Source organism: Eurosta solidaginis, chromosome 1 (genome assembly GCF_040869045.1).
Source record: "Eurosta solidaginis isolate ZX-2024a chromosome 1, ASM4086904v1, whole genome shotgun sequence".
Taxonomy (NCBI): Eukaryota; Metazoa; Arthropoda; class Insecta; order Diptera; family Tephritidae; genus Eurosta; species Eurosta solidaginis.
The window spans coordinates 273,067,886-273,087,004 of record NC_090319.1 but is presented as its reverse complement, the minus strand read 5'-3'; the positions used below and the strand labels follow the sequence as shown (position 1 = coordinate 273,087,004).

At 34.6% G+C, this 19,119-nt stretch overlaps 1 protein-coding gene across 1 annotated transcript in view; it reads left to right on the top strand.

Annotated features, from left to right (window-relative positions):
* The window catches only part of LOC137237310 (gelsolin-like), an 89,539-nt gene that overhangs the window by 57,611 nt on the left and 12,809 nt on the right, over nucleotides 1-19,119 (top strand). Inside the window, exon 3 of the mRNA XM_067760786.1 lies at nucleotides 15,808-15,882. Within this exon, the coding sequence (XP_067616887.1) occupies nucleotides 15,808-15,882 (75 nt within the window). The remainder of the gene's footprint in view (nucleotides 1-15,807; nucleotides 15,883-19,119) is intronic.

Genomic DNA, 19,119 nt, shown 5'->3' with positions numbered 1-19,119 from the left:
CATTTGGGTCTATAAGTCATCAGTACTAAAGAACAGTAAAGCCTTTATAGAGCAAATTAATTGGTAAAAGTATAAAATTAATAAGCCGTTTTATTTGTTTTGGTTAATAAAATAAAGTAAAATAAAAAAACGCAAAAATTTCAAGAGTTAACAACGTCATTTGAATGTTAAGGTAATTACGCAAAATTATGTTTGCATATGCATGTATGTATGTGTGTGTGTGTGTGTATTCGAGTACTATTTGTGCGTACACACGTTTGCAAGGATTAAGCATATTTAATTTTGCCATAATATGAAAAATGAATTTAATTTAATTTTTGTTTATAGTTTAATGATAACAACAGCGTTAATAGATTAAAAGTAAATGAAGTGGAACTGATTGCATCGCTTATGGCTAAATATTTATGTATTTTTTTTATTTGTTGTTTTGTGTGGTACTGTGTAAAACATCCGGATTGAAATATCTTAAATTAATTTGAATTAAAATGTTGAAATTTGTGCTCCAAAGGATGCAGATATAAGCTTAAGTGCAAAAAACAAACCAAAGTGCATATGCGTATACATGCTTATGTATGTATGTATGTATATGTGACATGTATATTGCTCGAATGAACATATGATATATATATATACTAAAAGCGATCTTGCCAGTTAATTTTGCAGTTATTTGCAACTTCCCACTATCCAAAACTTAATAATTTATTTAGCTTGAAACGATAATTTCGTATCGATTATGTTGTATTGAAATATCTTTCTTGCATCGTTTGAGCAAAATTTGCACCAAAACAAATACAAATCTATTTAGTTATATTTATGGAAACATTTAAATACGCAGAATTAACTTAATACCATTACTTTTTTCCTCTTTATTGGTTTCGTTGGTGGCTGCAGTTTTCTTGAAGCGAATTAAAGCTTTATTAATTTTATGAGCTAGGGGAGTCTCACTTTGCTTTCGAAATTTTGCAGGTTTTACATGAGGCTTTGTATACCCAATATCGTCAAGACCCCATTAGCCTTATTGTCTGTGTCCAATAAAATTCACACCAAATCTGAATATGTCTGTTCTATTCATCTTTTTTATGTTATGTAATTTTATTTTATTAAATGTTTCTTATTTCATTTTATTTTATGAGTTTTTTTAAGCGGGGATTACCCTTATTGCTTTAAATGTATGAAAACATTTATTTGAAGCAATTTTTAATTTATAATTTATTTAATAATTTCGGAAAAATTTAAACAGCGTGACAAAGCCTTTTCCCCGGGGGTGGGATTCGAACCCTGCACTCCTACGATGGTTGAAGTGTTATAAACGCATTCAGCCACGTCATGCCTTAGTTGTTATTTTATTTTATTTTTGATTGTACTTCAGTTTATTATCTTCTATTTTATTTTATTTTATTATATTATCTATATTTAATTAGCGAGACATGCTCATATTGCTTTATTATATTTGTTTTTGTTATTGATATTAGAGAAAATTACAAATTTTATAAACGACGTTGGTTACAAGTACATTTTTCTGAATTTCACTTCTTTATCAGGTAGCTCCTCGGGAGCTGAGTATTGAACTCGAAATATCCAACAATCATACTTTATACTAGTGTAAAGACAGATGCCTCTATTTCAGCCACATGAATGCCCTGCTGCTCGCTTTGAAATTGGTCTCTAAGTATTGCCTTTTTGTTGCTATTCTTTTTGCATTATTATTTTATTTTATATTATTTTTTTTATTTTATTTTATTCTATTTTATTTTACATTATTTATTTCAATTAATTTTTATTTTTTATTCCATTTTATTTAGTTTTATTATATTTGATTTTTAATTTTTTTTGTTGTATTTTATTTTTTATACTCAGTTGAGCAGAGCTCACAGAGTATATTAACTTTGATTGGATAACGGTTGGTTGTACAGGTATAAAGGAATAGAGATAGATATAGACTTCCATATATCAAAATCATCAGGATCGAAAAAAAATTTGATTGAGCCATGTCTGTCCGTCCGTCCGTTAACACGATAACTTGAGTAAATTTTAATGTATCTTGATGAAATTTGGTATGTAGGTTCCTTAGCACTCATATCAGACCGCTATTTAAAATGAACAATATCGGACTATAACCACGCCCACTTTTTTGATATCGAAAATTTCGAAAAACCGAAAAAGTGCGATAATTCATTACCAAAGACGAATAAAGCGATGAAACTTGGTAGGTGAGTTGAACTTATGACGCAGAATAGAAAATTAGTAAAATTTTGGACAATGGGCGTGGCACCGCCCACTTTTAAAAGAAGGTAATTTAAAAGTTTTGCAAGCTGTAATTTGGCAGTCGTTGAAGATATCATGATGAAATTTGGCAGGAACGTTACTCCTGTTACTATATGTATGCTTAATAAAAATTTGCAAAATCGAAGAACGACCACGCTCACTTTTAAAAAAATTTTTTTTAAAGTCAAATTTTAACAAAAAATTTAATATCTTTACAGTATATAAGTAAATTAAGTAACTCCAGTAATGATATGGTGCAACAAAATGCAAAAATAAAAGAAAATTTCAAAATGGGCGTGGCTCCGCCCTTTTTCATTTATTTTTTCCTAGGATACTTTTAATGCCATAAGTCGAACAAAAATTTACCAATCCTTGTGAAATTTGGTAGGGGCTTAGATTCTGGGACGATAACTTATTTCTGTGAAAAAGGGCGAAATCGGTTGAAGCCACGCCCAGTTTTTTACACAGTCGATCGTCTGTCCTTCCGCTCGGCCGTTAACACGATAAGTTGAGCAAAAATCGATATATCTTTTCTAAACTCAGTTCACATACTTATCTGAACTCACTTTGTATTGGTATAAAAAATGGCCGAAATCGGACTATGACCACGCCCACTTTTTCGATATCGAAAATTACGAAAAACTAAAAAAATGCCATAATTCTAAACCAAATACGAACAAGTAAGGAAGGTTAAGTTCGGGTGTAACCGAACATTACATACTCATTTGAGAGCTATGGTGGCAACATAAGGGAAAATAACCATGTAGGAAAATGAACCGAGGGTAACCCTGCAATGTGTTTGTATGACATGTGTATCAAATGAAAGGTATTGAAGAGTATTTTAAGAAGGAGTGGGCCATAGTTCTATAGGTGGACGCCATTTAGGGATATCGCCATAAAGGTGGATCAGGGTTGACTCTAGAATTTGCTTGTACGATATGGGTATCAAATGAAAGGTGTTAATGAAAATTTTAAAAGGGAGTGGGCCTTAGTTCTATAGGTGGACGCCTTTTCGAGATATCGCCATAAAGGTGGACCAGGGGTGACTCTAGAATGTGTTTGTACGATATGGGTATCAAATTAAAGGTATTAATGAGGGTTTTAAAAGGGAGTAGTGGTAGTTGTATAGGCGGTCGCCTTTTCGAGATATCGCCATAAAGGTGGACCAGGGTTGACTCTAGAATGTGTTTGTACGATATGGGTATCAAACGAAAGTGTTAATGAGTATTTTAAAAGGGCGTGGGGCTTAGTTCTATAGGTGGACGTCCTTTCGAGATATCGGCATAAAGGTGAACCAGCGGTGACTCTAGAATGTGTTTGTACGATATGGGTATGAAATGAAAGGTGTTAATGAGTATTTTAAAAGGGCGCGGGGCTTAGTTCTATAGGTGGACGCCTTTTCGAGATATCGCCATAAAGGCGGACCAGGGGTGGCTCTAGAATATGTTTGTACGATATGGGTATGAAATGAAAGGTGTTAATGAGTATTTTAAAAGGGCGCGGGGCTTAGTTCTATAGGTGGACGCCTTTTCGAGATATCGCCATAAAGGCGGACCAGGGGTGGCTCTAGAATATGTTTGTACGATATGGGTATGAAATGAAAGGTGTTAATGAGTATTTTAAAAGGGCGCGGGGCTTAGTTCTATAGGTGGACGCCTTCTCGAGATATAGCCATAAAGGCGGACCAGGGGTGGCTCTAGAATATGTTTGTACGATATGGGTATGAAATGAAAGGTGTTAATGAGTATTTTAAAAGGGCGCGGGGCTTAGTTCTATAGGTGGACGCCTTTTCGAGATATCGCCATAAAGGTGGACCAGGGGTGACCCAAAACATCATCTGTTGGATACCGCTAATTTATTTATATATATAATACCACGAACAGTATTCCTGCCAAGATTTCAAGAGATTTTTATTTCGCCCTGCAGGACTTTTTCATTTCATTCTACTTAGTATGGTAGGTGTCACACCCATTTTACAAAGTTTTTTTCTAAAGTTATATTTTGCGTCAATAGACCAATACAATTACCATGTTTCATCCCTTTTTTCGTATTTGGTATAGAATTATGGCATTTTTTCGTTTTTCGTAATTTTCGATATCGAAAAAGTGGGCGTGGTCATAGTCCGATTTCGGCCATTTTTTATACCAATACAAAGTGCGTTCAGATAAGTACGTGAACTAAGTTCAGTAAAGATATATCGATTTTTGCTCAAGTTATCGTGTTAAAGGCCGAGCGGAAGGACAGACGGCCGACTGTGTATAAAAACTGGGCGTGGCTTCAACCGATTTCGCCCTTTTTCACAGAAATAAGTTATCGTCCTAGAATCTAAGCCACTATCAAATTTCACAAGAATTGGTAAATTTTTGTTCGACTTATATCATTAAAAGTATCCTATACAAATTAAATGAAAAAGGGCGGAGCCACGCCCATTTTGAAATTTTCTTTTATTTTTGCATTTTGTTTCACCATATCATTACTGGAGTTGAATGTTGACATAATTTACTTATATTCTGTAAAGATATTAAATTTTTTGTTAAAATTTGACTTAAAAAAATTTTTTTTTTTAAAAGTGGGCGTGGTCGTTCTCCGATTTTGCTAATTTTTATTAAGCATACATATAGTAATAGCAGTAACGTTCCTGCCAAATTTCATCATGATATCTTCAACGATTGCCAAATTACAGCTTGTAAAACTTTTAAATTACCTTCTTTTAAAAGTGGGCGGTGCCGCGCCCATCGTCCAAAATTTTACTCATTTTCTATTCTGCGTCATAAGTTCAACTAACCTACCGGGTTCATAGCTTTATTCGCCTTTGGTAATGAATTATCGCACTTTTTCGGTTTTTCGAAACTTTCGATATCGAAAAAGTGGGCGTGGTTATAGTCCGATATTTTTCATTTTAAATAGCGATCTGAGATGAGTGCTCAGGAACCTACATACCAAATTTCATCAAGATACCTCAAAATTTACTTAAGTTATCGTGTTAAAGGAAAAACGGACGGACGGACGGACGGACATGGCTCAATCGAATTTTTTTTCGATACTGATGATTTTGATATATGGAAGTCTATATCTATCTCGATTCGTTTATACCTGTACAACCAACCGTTATCCAATCAAAGTTAATATACTCTGTGAGCTCTGCTCAACTGAGTATAAAAAGGGAATGAAACATGGTATTTTGATTAGTTTATTGACGCAACATATAACTTTAGAAAAAAACTTTGTAAAATGGGTGTAACACCTACCATACTAAGTAGAATGAAATGAAAAAGTTCTGCAGGGCGAAATAAGAAACCCTTTAAATCTTGGCAGGAATACTGTTCGTGGTATTATATATATAAATAAATTAGCGGTATCCAACAGATGATGTTCTGGGTCACCCTGGTCCACATTTTGGTCGATATCTGGAAAACGCCTTCACATATACAACTACCACCACTCCCTTTTAAAAGCCTCATTAATACCTTTAATTTGATACCCATATCGTACAAACACATTCCAGAGTCACCCCTGGTCCACCTTTATGGCGATATCTCGAAAAGGCGTCCACCTATAGAACTAAGCCCCACGCCCTTTTAAAATACTCGTTAACACCTTTCATTTGATACCCATATCGTACAAACATATTATAGAGTCACCCCTGGTCCACCTTTATGGCTATATCTCCAGAAGGCGTCCACCTATAGAACTAAGGCCCACTCCCTTTTAAAATACTCATTAATACCTTTCGTTTGATACCCATATTGTACAAACGCTTTCTAGAGTCACCCCTAGTCCACCTTTATGGCGATATCTCGAAAAGGCGTTCCCCTATAGAACTAAGGCCCACTCCCTTTTAAAATGCTCATAAACCTCTTTCATTTGATACCCATATCGTACAAACAAATTCTAGGGTCACCCCTGGTCTACCTTTATGGCGATATCTCGAAACGGCGTCCACCTATGGAACTAAGGATCACTCCCTTTTAAAATACTCGTTAACACCTTTCATTTGATACCGATATCGTACAAATATATTCTATAGTCACCCCTGGTCCACCTTTATGCCAATATCTCGAAAAGGCGTTCCCCTATAGAACTAAGCCCCACGCCCTTTTGAAATACTCATTAACACCTTTCGTTTGATACCCATATTGTACAAACGCTTTCTAGAGTCACCCCTAGTCCACCTTTATGGCGATATCTCGAAAAGGCGTTCCCCTATAGAACTAAGGCCCACTCCCTTTTAAAATGCTCATAAACCTCTTTCATTTGATACCCATATCGTACAAACAAATTCTAGGGTCACCCCTGGTCTACCTTTATGGCGATATCTCGAAACGGCGTCCACCTATGGAACTAAGGATCACTCCCTTTTAAAATACTCATTAACACCTTTCATTTGATACCCATATCGTACAAACACATTCCAGAGTCTCCCCTGGTCTACCTTTATGGCGATATTTCGAAACGGCGTCCACCTATGGAACTAAGGATCACTCCCTTTTAAAATTCTCATTAACACCTTTCATTTGATACCCATATCGTACAAACAAATTCTAGAGTCACCGCTGGTCCACCTTTATGGCGATATCTCGAAAAGGCGTCCACCTATAGAACTAAGCCCCACGCCCTTTTAAAATACTCATTAACACCTTTCGTTTGATACCCATATTGTACAAACGCATTCTAGAGTCACCCCTGGTCCACCTTTATGGCGATATCTCGAAAAGGCGACCACCTATACAACTACCACCATTCCTTTTAAAACTTTCATTAATACCTTTAATTTGATACCCATATCGTACAAACGCATTCTAGAGTCACCCCTGGTCCACCTTTATGGCGATATCTCGAAAAGGCGCCCACCTATAGAACTAAGGCCCACTACGTTTTAAAATTTCCATTAACCCGTTTCATTTGATACTCATATCGTACAAACAAATTCTAGGCTCACCCCTGGTCCACCTTTATGGCGATATCTCGAAACGGCGTCCACCTATGGAAATAAGGATCACTCCCTTTTAAAATACTCATTAACACCTTTCATTTGATACCCATATCGTACAAACAAATTCTAGAGTCAACCCTGATCCACCTTTGTGGCGATATCCCTAAATGGCGTCCACCTATAGAACTATGGCCCACTCCCTCTTAAAATACTCTTTAATACCTTTAATTTGATACACTTGTCATACTAACACATTCCAGGGTTACCCTCGGTTAATTTTCCTACATGGTTATTCTCCCTTGGCCATAGGGTCACTTGAATTTGGAACTTTTTTAAATTTGACTTTATGACCATTTTGGGAGAGAGGCTATAGCCATATTTTACTGAATTGAGCTCAGTATCAAAAAGCAACGCATGATGAATACGCCTTTAAGTGGAAATACTTCTTGAAAGACCAACAGGTGGATTCACGTTAAGGCCATTGACTTTATGCCCCCCTTCACTTTGAGTTTAGTAAAAAGTAAAGTCCTATTTAGAAACTGGACATATTTGTCATAACACTTGTCCTGATGTATGGTTCCTAGCCATGTACGATATCGGGAGAGGATCGAATAGCTCTTGGAGTATTCGAGAAATAAGTTCTGTGGAAATTGATTGTCCTGTCAATGTAGCCACTGACGTTTAAGGAAGGAGTTCATGTTATTAAAAATTGCTGAAAGAATATGTTTCGGTTCAGAAAAGATACTTTACGACAATCGTATTTGGAAACACAGAAAGCGGTGCTAGGTGGGGCAGATGGAGAAAGACTTGATCATCCTTGCTGCTCCCAGGTGGCGTCAGTTATTTTGAAGCAGGCTCAATATGATATGAAGCAAGGCGAGGACACAGGAACGCGCAAAGGTTAACTGATTACTGATGGAGAATTCAGAGTAGTGCTCCTAAATCAACTCATAAAAGGAAATTTAACCAGCTGTAAATGATAATAATAAAGTTTACTTATTAAAAAAAATGTTGTTTCTAATTTAAAAACTTACTCCTAAAGATTTGTTTGTGTGCGTTTTGCAGGCCTTACACTCAGGACCCATGATGTGGTAGGCGAGCACGTTACAACCACACCACAGCGAACGCCCTCAGAAGCTTAGATCTCTGTTTAGTTTACTTGTGTCTTATAGCTGAAAACTATTGCTGTATTCATAACTATAATTTGAAATGTTTATGTTCAAACATGTCTAATTCTTTCAATAAAAACTTTTTGTTTAATCACATTTTCTTCGCCAAATTACACAAATTTTAAATTGTTATTAAATCACTATCAATTTTGGTGTTTCGATTTAAGGGATTTAAGCGATAAAGCAAAATATTAATGATTTAATTGTAAATTTAATTTAAGTTTTTATTTATGTGTGTAAATATTGAATATTTTTTTTATTCCGTGGGCTAAAAAACTTATGGAATTCCACAGTTATAAATGCGCATCCAACAGTTAACACAATTCTATTTTTTGTTTGTTTATCAAAGATACATTAGGGGGACTCACGTAACCGTATAATTGCCTTATAAAGTGTGTAAACGTATAAATTTATCTAGTGCGTAAACGAACTGTCAAATTTTGTATGAAAAATCATTTACACAATTTGTATAAATTTACGCGCACATTTCATTGTGTAAACGCGGTAAACTCAAAGGAATGCAACCTTGCAGACATTACAGCAGGCATTTTCGTCAGAAATCTCCAACATCAGCATGTCATTTACAAGAATATCTTAGTAAACACGTTTTAGTTTTGATTTTTCACTTAATCTTGGCATTTTTTAATTTGTATAACAATCAAAAAATTTTTGTTTGGCAATAATACAGCTGATAAACAATCAAGTTTATCAAGAGTATTACTAGGTGCGTTCATATAACTGCGTGTGTAAATGGATACACCTTATAAGTTTATATGCTTTCATGAGTCCCCCTATTAATGGTGACAGCCGTGGGGTATTGTCTTTGTGCGCCGAATATTTGCTGGTTAAACCGTTAGTCGCAATTTGCAATGAAATTTCTGTTCTGCGAATTTTTGATTGTAAGTCTTTATGTATATTAATGTTTGTATATATATGTGACCTGGAATCATGAAACGACCCTATTGTGCGAATACAAGTTTTCGAGAAAAACGCGTTTAAAGTTTTTGTTTAGCTTGACTCTGTGTGGCGGCTGGCCGTTGTGAACGAATTTTGTAGTTAAAATTTAATTAACCTCCCGATAAGCTACAAGCTTCAAACTTGGAATATAGTTCAGAACCCGATGACAATGCAATAATAAGAAAAAACTCCGATAGGTGGCGCATGGATCGAAATATTTCAAAAAATCGTATTTGTGGTCCGATTTGGCTTTAAATGCGATTCGTAAAAAAATTAAGAAAGATATAAAACTGCAGGTTTCAAAGAAGTCAATCTAAGCATTATTTCTTTGGGAGAAGAGTTGTTACTTCATTTTGTTTACTTTTGTATTTGTTTGTTCACAAAATTATAGAAAAAAGACCCAAACAAATATAAAGAGGATATAAAACAAGTAAGGAAGGCTAAGTTCGGGTGTAACCAAGTATCAGCTGAGAGCTATTGAGACAAAATAAGGGAAAATCACCATGTAGGAAAATGAACCTAGGGTAACCCTGGAATGTGTTTGTATGACATGTGTATCAAATGGAAGATATTAAAAAGTATTTTAAGAGGGAGTAGGCCATAGTTCTATGGTAGACGCCATTTAGGGATATTGCCATAAAGGTGGACCAGGACTGACTCTAGAATTTATTTGTACGATATGGGTATCAAATCAAGGGTGTTAATGAGTATTTTAAAAGGGAGTGGGCCTTAGTTCTATAGGTGGACGCCGTTTCGAGATATCGCCATAAAGGTGGACCAGGGGTGACTCTAGAATTTGTTTGTACGATATGGGTAACAAATGAAAGGTATTAAAAAGTATTTTAAGAGGGAGTAGGCCATAGTTCTATGGGTGGACGCCATTTAGGGATATCGCCATAAAGGTGGACCAGGGCTGACTCTAGAATTTATTTGTGCGATATGGGTATCAAATGAAAGGTGTTAATGGGTATTTTAAAAGGGAGTGGTGGTAGTTGTATATGTGAAGGCGTTCTCCAGATATCGACCAAAATGTAGACCAGGGTGACCCAGAACATCATCTGTCGGGTACCGCTAATTTATTTATATATGTAATACAACGAACAGTATTCCTACCAAGATTCCAAGGGCTTTTGATTTCGCCCTGCAGAACTTTTTCCAACCAATCCAATTACCATGTTTCATCCCTTTTTTCGTATTTGGTATAGAATTATGGCATTTATTTTTTCATTTTTCGTAACTTTCGATATCGAAAAAGTGGGCGTGGTCATAGTCGGATTTCGGCCATTTTTTCCACCAATACAAAGTCAGTTTAGATAAGTACGTGAACTGAGTTTAGTAAAGATATATCGATTTTTGCTCAAGTTATCGTGTTAACGGCCGAGCGGAAGGACAGACGGCCGACTGTGTATAAAAACTGGGCGTGGCTTCAACCGATTTCGCCCTTTTTCACAGAAAACAGTTATCGTCTTAGAATCTAAGCTCCCACCAAATTTCACAAGGATTAGTAAATTTTTGTTCGACTTATGGCATAAAACGTATTCTAGACAAATTAAATGAGAACGGGCGGAGCCACGCCTATTTTGGAATTTTCTTTTATTTTTGTACTTTATTTTTCATTTCATTTCATTTATTTATTACGGCAAAAAAGCCTAATTCATAAATTAAATTATATTACAATTTACTATCTTATTGCTAAGGTTTTACAATATTCATAAAGTTTTGCTTTAAAAGCCCCGATTTCATTACAACTTTTTATATCTATAGGCAGTTCATTGAAACTTTTTAGACCTTTATAAAAAATATTTTGCTGATCTATTTCAGTTCTGAATAAAGGCAGTTTGAAATTGTGTTTATTCCTTGTATTAATGTTATGTGTTTGCTTAACTAATACTACGTTTTTACTTAGATATTCAGGTACATTTTCACTTTTAATATTAAATATAAACTTCATAGCGTGAAAAAAAATCTTTTGCTTTACACTTAACCAGTTCAAACTTCTCAGCATATCAGCCGTACGAGTATCTCTAGGTTTTTTAAGAATAAATCTCATACATCTGTTTTGCATCTTTTGAAGTTTATCTATTTCTTTGTCTGACACAATGAATAGAATAGATGGGCAGTTTACAAAGTGCGGTTCTATAATGGACTTATATATAATTATTTTGTACTTTTTTTGAATATATTTGGATGTTCTCTGCATAACCCCAATTTTTTTCGCAACTTTCTGGACTGTGTAGTTTATATGTTCTTCAAACTTGAGTTTGTTATCAATTATAATTCCCAAATATTTTATACTGTCAACTTTTTGTATGCTTTCATCATTTATTTTTAAACCAATTATATCCTCATTAACCTTCCTCCTTGTTATTATCATAAATTTCGTTTTATTTATAATAAGTTTCAGTCTATTTCCGCACAACCATTTATACAGGTTATTCAGTTCATGTTGTATTTTAGAAAGTGCAGAATTAATATTATTCTCACTAATCATTATTAATGCATCATCAGCGAATAGTTTAATTTCACAACCTTCAATAGCGTTAACTATATCATTAATATAAATTAAGAACAGTATCGGTGCCAAAACTGAGCCTTGTGGTAACCCTATGGGTACTTCCAATTCATCAGACATCACGGTATTTATAACCGTTTTCTGTCTCCTCTGCTTCAAATAGCTGCGAAACCAGTCAAGTTCTATACCAGTTATACCAATACGTTCCATTTTTTTGATTAAGATCTCCCTATCCACTGTTTCAAAAGCTCGTTCGAGGTCTAGGAAGACTGAAATAACCACTTTTTTTTTATTTAACTCTTCTTTCCAGTCATGTATCACCAAATTAAGAGCTGTCTCACATGAATGTTTCTTTCTAAAGCCTGACTGCTGGTGTGCTAGTATATTATTATCTTCAAGGTATTTCGTTAACTGGTTCTTAACATAAGCTTCAAGTATTTTACAATCACTAGGCAGGGTGTTTATGGGTCTAAGTTCTTCAGGTTTTACTGTCTTTTTAACTTTTTCCACTGGTATCACCGTTGACGTTTTCCACTTTTCTGGTAAAATACTCTCTTCTAGGCTGTTATTGATTATTTGTGCGTAGAAATATCCTGTATACGATATACAGTCTTTTAGTACTCCATCAGATATAAGTTTTCTGCCGCCTATTTTATATTTGAACTCTTTCAGAATATTAATAACTTCATCTGTTGTTATTTTGGCAAACTTTAATCTAGAATTGACTTGTACATCACTTAGTGCTATACGGCAAGGTTCTATGATGTTATTAATTTCTATTACGCTATTTATAAAGAACCTATTTAGACCATTTGCCAGCTCAGTTTCATTTTCTACCATCATACCATCTATTATCGCCTTTTTAATCCCTTCGTTATCTCTCGTTAAGCAAACCGCTTACTTAAGATGTTTCCACATTTCTCTGGCGTTATTTTCATTCATTTCGACTTTATTTTCCATATATTTAACTTTCTTTATTTTTACTAGCTTTTTGTAGATACGATTTATATTTTTATATTCGTTCCAATCACCTGTTTGTATCGCAAGCTTATAATTATTATATTTGCATTTATTCATTTGCGCCAGTTCTCTGTCGTACCATTTATTCATAAGCTTGATATGAACTTCTTTTTCATACGTTAAACTTTCCATAGCTTGCATTATTATGTTGTTCACTAATTCGACTTTCTCATCAATTAGTAGGTTTTCATTTATGTTGAAGTTACATGATCTCAGGATGCTTATTAAGATTTCACTATTATATTTATCCCAAGCTGTGATTTTCTTGGTCATTCTCATCTGGTATGATTTAGACGTTTTAATATTGAACATAATTGTTTCGTGATCTGAAATTTTGTATGCAGGCAAATTATTGCACTGTATTTCATCTGAGTTTGAATATAATAAATCAATTTTAGATGCACTTGCATCTGTAATTCGAGTATTAAATTCTACTTTTTGGGTCATACCCATCACAGAAAATATCTCATTCAATTTTGTACTATATGTTGATATGTAGTTCATGTTTATATTAAAATCCCCGATTAGTATATTACATTTACTTCTTTCAAATTTATCGATTAATATTTCATTTAGGTACTCGATAAACGCTGCATCACTTGTGCTTGGTGAATGATACAGAACCCCTATTTGCCACTTCTTATCGACCTTTTTCAATTTTATTATAATGCACCATAAGTTCATATTGACACTAGCATTATAAATTACATTTATCTCCACTGTCCTATGAACATACACTAGTACTCCTCCTGTATGCCTGCTGTGCGAGTCGCATCTAACCATATTATACGATGCTATTTCTAATTCGCTGTCTTCAACATCTTTCGTTGTACACGTTTCCGAACATAATATGATACTTGGTGTATGTACTTCAGCCAACACTTCCAGTTCACATTTGTTTGATACTATGCTGTTAATATTCAAGTATATGCACTTAAGTTCATTGTGTCTAGTCTGCAGTCTTTCTTTGTATCGAATTTTCTTCAGCGGTATCTCATTGAATTGTGGCGGGCTTATCAGTGCGTCGGGTGTTCGCTGCTAGTATCCTAGCCTTTGTTTTTTGCATTCAAGTGCTTTAGGTAGACTGGGCACTGTCTGCTATTGCACGAGTGATTGACATCTAGTCCTAGATTTAACTTCTCATTTGCCTTTATGCAGTTTATACACTTGTTTGCTGGTTGTTCATTACATTCAATGGTCTTATGCTTACCCAAGCATTTGGTACAAACTTCCTCGTTTTTGCATTCAGTCGCCTTGTGATTGTATCCTCTGCATTTGAAACACGTTGTCACATCAACGCCATCGTAAACTTTGCACCTTTCCCATCCTACGTTGAGCTTATCCAATTTTAAAGCATTAGTAAACATTTCCTCGTCCACCTCCAATATTGCGTTGTAATAGTTTTTGTTGCTAGTTTTAACATTATATTGCTTAATAATTTGTATTTCACCCTGTTCTAGGCATTTGTTTTGCTTTCTTAGACACTCGATCAGGTCATCTCTATTCTTTTCAAACTGCATGCCTGTTATAAATAATTTTGGTTTATAGTCACGTGGTATCTTTATTTCATATTCATCACTTATTTTTTTATCCATAATTTGTTTAATCTTATTTCTTTCATCTTCATTAATACTATCAATCACCACCATATCATTAATGGAGTCGAATGTTGACATAATTTACTGATATACTGTAAAGATATTAAATTTTTTGTTAAAATTTGACTTTAAAAAAAATTGTTTGGTCGTTCTCCGATTTTGCTAATTTTTATTATGCGTTCATATAGTAATAGGGGTAACGTTCCTGCCAAATTTCATCATGATATCTTTAACGACTGCCAGATTACAGCTTGCAAAACTTTTAAATTACCTTCTTTTAAAAGTGGGCGGTGCCACGCCGATTGTCAAAAATTTTACCAATTTTCTATTCTGCGTCATAAGTTCCACTCATCTTCCAAGTTTCATCGCTTTATCTGTCTTTGGTAATGATTTATCGCACTTTTTCGACTTTTCGAAATTTTCGATATCGAAAAAGTGGGCGTGGTTATAGTCCGATATCGTTCATTTTAAATAGCGATCTGAGACGAGTGCCCAGGAACCTACATACCAAATTTCATGAAGATACCTCAAAATTTACTCAAGTTATCGTGTTAACGGGCTGACGGACGGACGGACGGACGGACATGGCTCAATAAAATTTTTTTTCGATACTGATGATTTTGATATATGGAAGTCTATATCTATCTCAATTCCTTTATACCTGTACAACCAACCGTTATCCAATCAAAGTTAATATACTCTGTGATCTCTGCTCAACTGAGTATAAACATTTTAAATACTTCTTTTAAATAAATGGACCAGCAGAAACGAAAAATATCTTTTAAATCAAGACATAATCTTGTTGAACTTTTATGTTCAAATTTTAATATAACCACTTTAATAATTTTTATGAGGAACAAAAATATAAAGTTAGAGTGCAGTAAATATACTTTCGATATAATCTTTACTTCAGTCTGGCAATGTGCGCTCCACATTTTTTCCTCAACAAAATTTGTACAGTGGTTATGTTAAAATTTAAATATCAGAGTTCAACAAAATTATGTCTTTGTTTAAAGAGATAGTTTTCCTTTTTTCTGGTCCATTTATTTAAATGAAGTATTTAAACATTTTTTATATGGTCTTTATATTTGTTTGTGTCTTTTTTCCATAAATTTGCGAAGAAAAAATAAGAAAATAAACAAAATGAAGTAACAACTCTTCTACAAACGAAATAAAGCTTAGATAGACCTCTTTGAAAATCAAAGTTCAACACTAACATGAGAGACTTAAGTTTATCATTGAAGTACTGTGCAATTATTATCATTTTTATTAAACATTAGGTAGTATTTTTATTGATTATTCTGTTGCAATTTTCTCCTTAACTCCAAATTTATGTTTCATTATTCGTTTCAGAACTTCGAACCCGTTCCTTATTCCAGTAAACTCTATGGAAAATTTTACGAAGGAGATTCCTACATTATTTTAAAGGTAAGTTAACTTTAAATTTTTTATAAACAAGAGTGGGGTTGTTGTTGTTGTTGTAGAATAAAATCACTCCCGGAGTTGTGGAGAGTGTTATCGATGTTGATGGCCCCTTGACGGATATAGGTCTGGTACGTTCTGGAAACAAGCAGCATTAAGGTACAAGCCCGCCCATCTCAATACTGATTTAATAATAGAGTAGAGCTGTTGTTGTTGTTGTTGTAGCAATAAGGACACTCCCCGAAGGCTTTGTGGGTGTTATCGATGTTGATGGTCCTTTGCTGGATACAGATCCGGTACGTTCCGGTAACAAGCAGCATTTAGGTACTAGCCCCACCATCTCGGGAACGATTTGGAATGACCACATGAAACCTTTTAGGGTACACCGTCCTCCCACCCCTTAGATCCATTAAGAACTTAGGGTCGCCAGAGCTTCGTCTGTTAAAGACACAGATTCGCCTCGGGTAGGTGAGGTTGATAATTTGGAGTTGGAGGAGCTATATATTGCGCTGGCAACACCTTGAAAGGGTTGCGCTACACAACCCGTTGAATTAATTTGATATTTTAGTTGCCTCTTACGACAGGCATACCTGTCGCGGGTATACTCTAGGCCCCCTAACCCGCTGGGGTATTCGATTAGGGTCTTTAAGTCTAGCGTAAATAAAAAATTGACTTACTGATTCACACAACCTAAAAGTCTACAAAGATTCAAGATCTGTATACTCTACTTATCCAAAACTATTTTGTATATAAAAATAACAGCAGTAATTGGAATTTTCGTAAAACAGAAGCCTTTAAAAATAGTCTCCTTTGTTTCTCGCTTTGGATTGAGGCGAATATAGTGAAACGTAATAAATATAACTGGATCGTAAGCACAATTCTAGGAGTTTTGTTATTATGTCTCATGTCTTCCTCCTAAAAAGTACAGTTTGTTTTAAAAGTGACGCTTCATATCACAACATTGTTTTGCTGTGAAGGCAAAGGAGGTCTGCCGATCTACTAGATATACATGTCTGGTCTAGATCATTAAGGCTTATGAAAAACTAACAAGGTCGTAGCTCTTATTTGAGAAAACTTCATAAATAAAAGTCAACATTACTGATTCTTAAAGAACCAAACTTCATACAACCTCTTATTTTTCCGTAAAATATTATCATCATTAAACATTGGATACTTTTAAAATATATTCAACAAAAATCATAGAAAAACTTTAAATATTTATCCCCTTGCTAATGCCGGAATGCATTTACTTAGTTTTATTTTTTCAATTGCCAGTATTTCTTTGCTCATTAGTAGTAATGTCAAAAAGGTTACTCCCAACTAGCATTTTCCAATCGGAAACTCTCTTTCTCTACACATTTTTAAATTACTTTGCACCTGAGAGACCAAATGTTTGTGTAAAAATACCATGAAATATTATAAAAATCTTTTAAGTTTTCGTAGCACACTTTTCGCACAAACTACATTCATATATACTTTTCACTTTAAAATAGACAAACTTCGTCTTTGTTCTGTGGTGTGAATGCATCTTACAACCTACAGTCAACACCCGTAAACAGCACTCACTTCACTTAAGCAACTCATTTCTGTGGCACATTTTTCTTACATTTACACTTCTGCAACATATTCATGCTGGTTTACTTATATACACACGATAACTTCCTATATAAGTGTGTACGCTTACAGTCCCTCACAGCTAAAATGGTACAAGTATGAAATATCATAAATAGAAAAGAATAATATTAAATATAAATTAAATATAGTTTAGGTAAGGTAAGGTTGAATTGGCCAGGAATACTTTTTCTTTAGACTTTCCAGATCATAGAGGGACTATTTCGAAATCATTTCGGAATTATTGCAATATCGTTTCGGTATCATTTCGGGATGGAAAAAATACTTGCTGATATTTTGTAGGTTGCACAGATTAGAATTTGTCGTTAGAACCGAATTCTAGCAGTAATTTTTTTGAATTTTCTGAAGCATCCGAATCTGCTTGTAATGATGTCGAAAAAAATCACAGAGAAGCTGTTAGTATGAGTAGTGACAGAAACAACCTACGAGTGTTTTGTGGACTGTTTGACTATTGGAAGTCCTTTGCAGTACTAACTCCACTGTCGTGGTAAAAATTTGGCATGAATTTGTAGAAAAATCAAAGCCGCCCCACTCATGGGGTCGTCAGAGTCTCACCTCTTAAACATGAATGTGTTTGATGTCCAGATGGTAGTCTTTTTCACGCCATCATATTTAATTTGTATTTCATTTTCAAAAGAAGGGGCCCAATGCCTCTAGTACAGTTTAAGTGTAGTGACATTCACCAATGCCATTAAGCTTACGGACGTTATGAGCTTATTAACGAACGTTTCAAGCTTACGGACGTTATTATCTTAGGATCAGTTGGCGATTATTTTTTGGAATAAATTCGGGATTATACCCGGATAATTATACCTTTCATGAACATGAAATGGTATATTAACTTTGGTCCGATGTTTCTAACATTGAGAAATATAGAAGACAGACTCACCATTAAGTATACCGAATTGATCAGGGCGACGAACTGAGTTGATATAGCCCTGTCCGTCTGTCCGTCCGTCTGTCTGTTTGAACGCAAACTAGTCCCTCAAATTTTGAGATATCTCAATGAAATTTGGCACAAGGATGTATTTTTGTATTATATTAAACATTTGTCGGATCCGGTAGGATCGGACCATTATATCATATATCTCCCATACAACCGATCGTTCAGATAAGACGATTTTCGTTATTCCTGCCGCAATTTAGAAAGTATAAACGTGAAACTTGGTGATATATATTCTAATATATCATAGAAGATAGCCTGAAAAAATCACTTTGATCGGAGCTATATATAGTTATATCCCATGCAACCGATCGTTCAGATAGAAAGATTTATGGCAATTTCTCCCTCATTTTCCAATATAAAAACGTTAAGTTTGGTGCTATTTATTCTAATATATTATAGAAGATTTCATGAAAAAATCATTTCGATGGGAGCTATATACAATATCTATCCCATACAATCGATCGTTCAGATAGAACGATTTTTAGCCATTTCTCCCTTAATTTCCAATATAAAAACTTTAAACTTGGTGATATTTATTCTAATATATCATAGAAGATTTCCTGAAAAACACATTTCGATCGGAGCTATATATAATATATATCCCATACAACCGATCATTCAGATAAGTGGGTTTTTTGCCATTTTTATGTTCAGTTGAGCAGAGC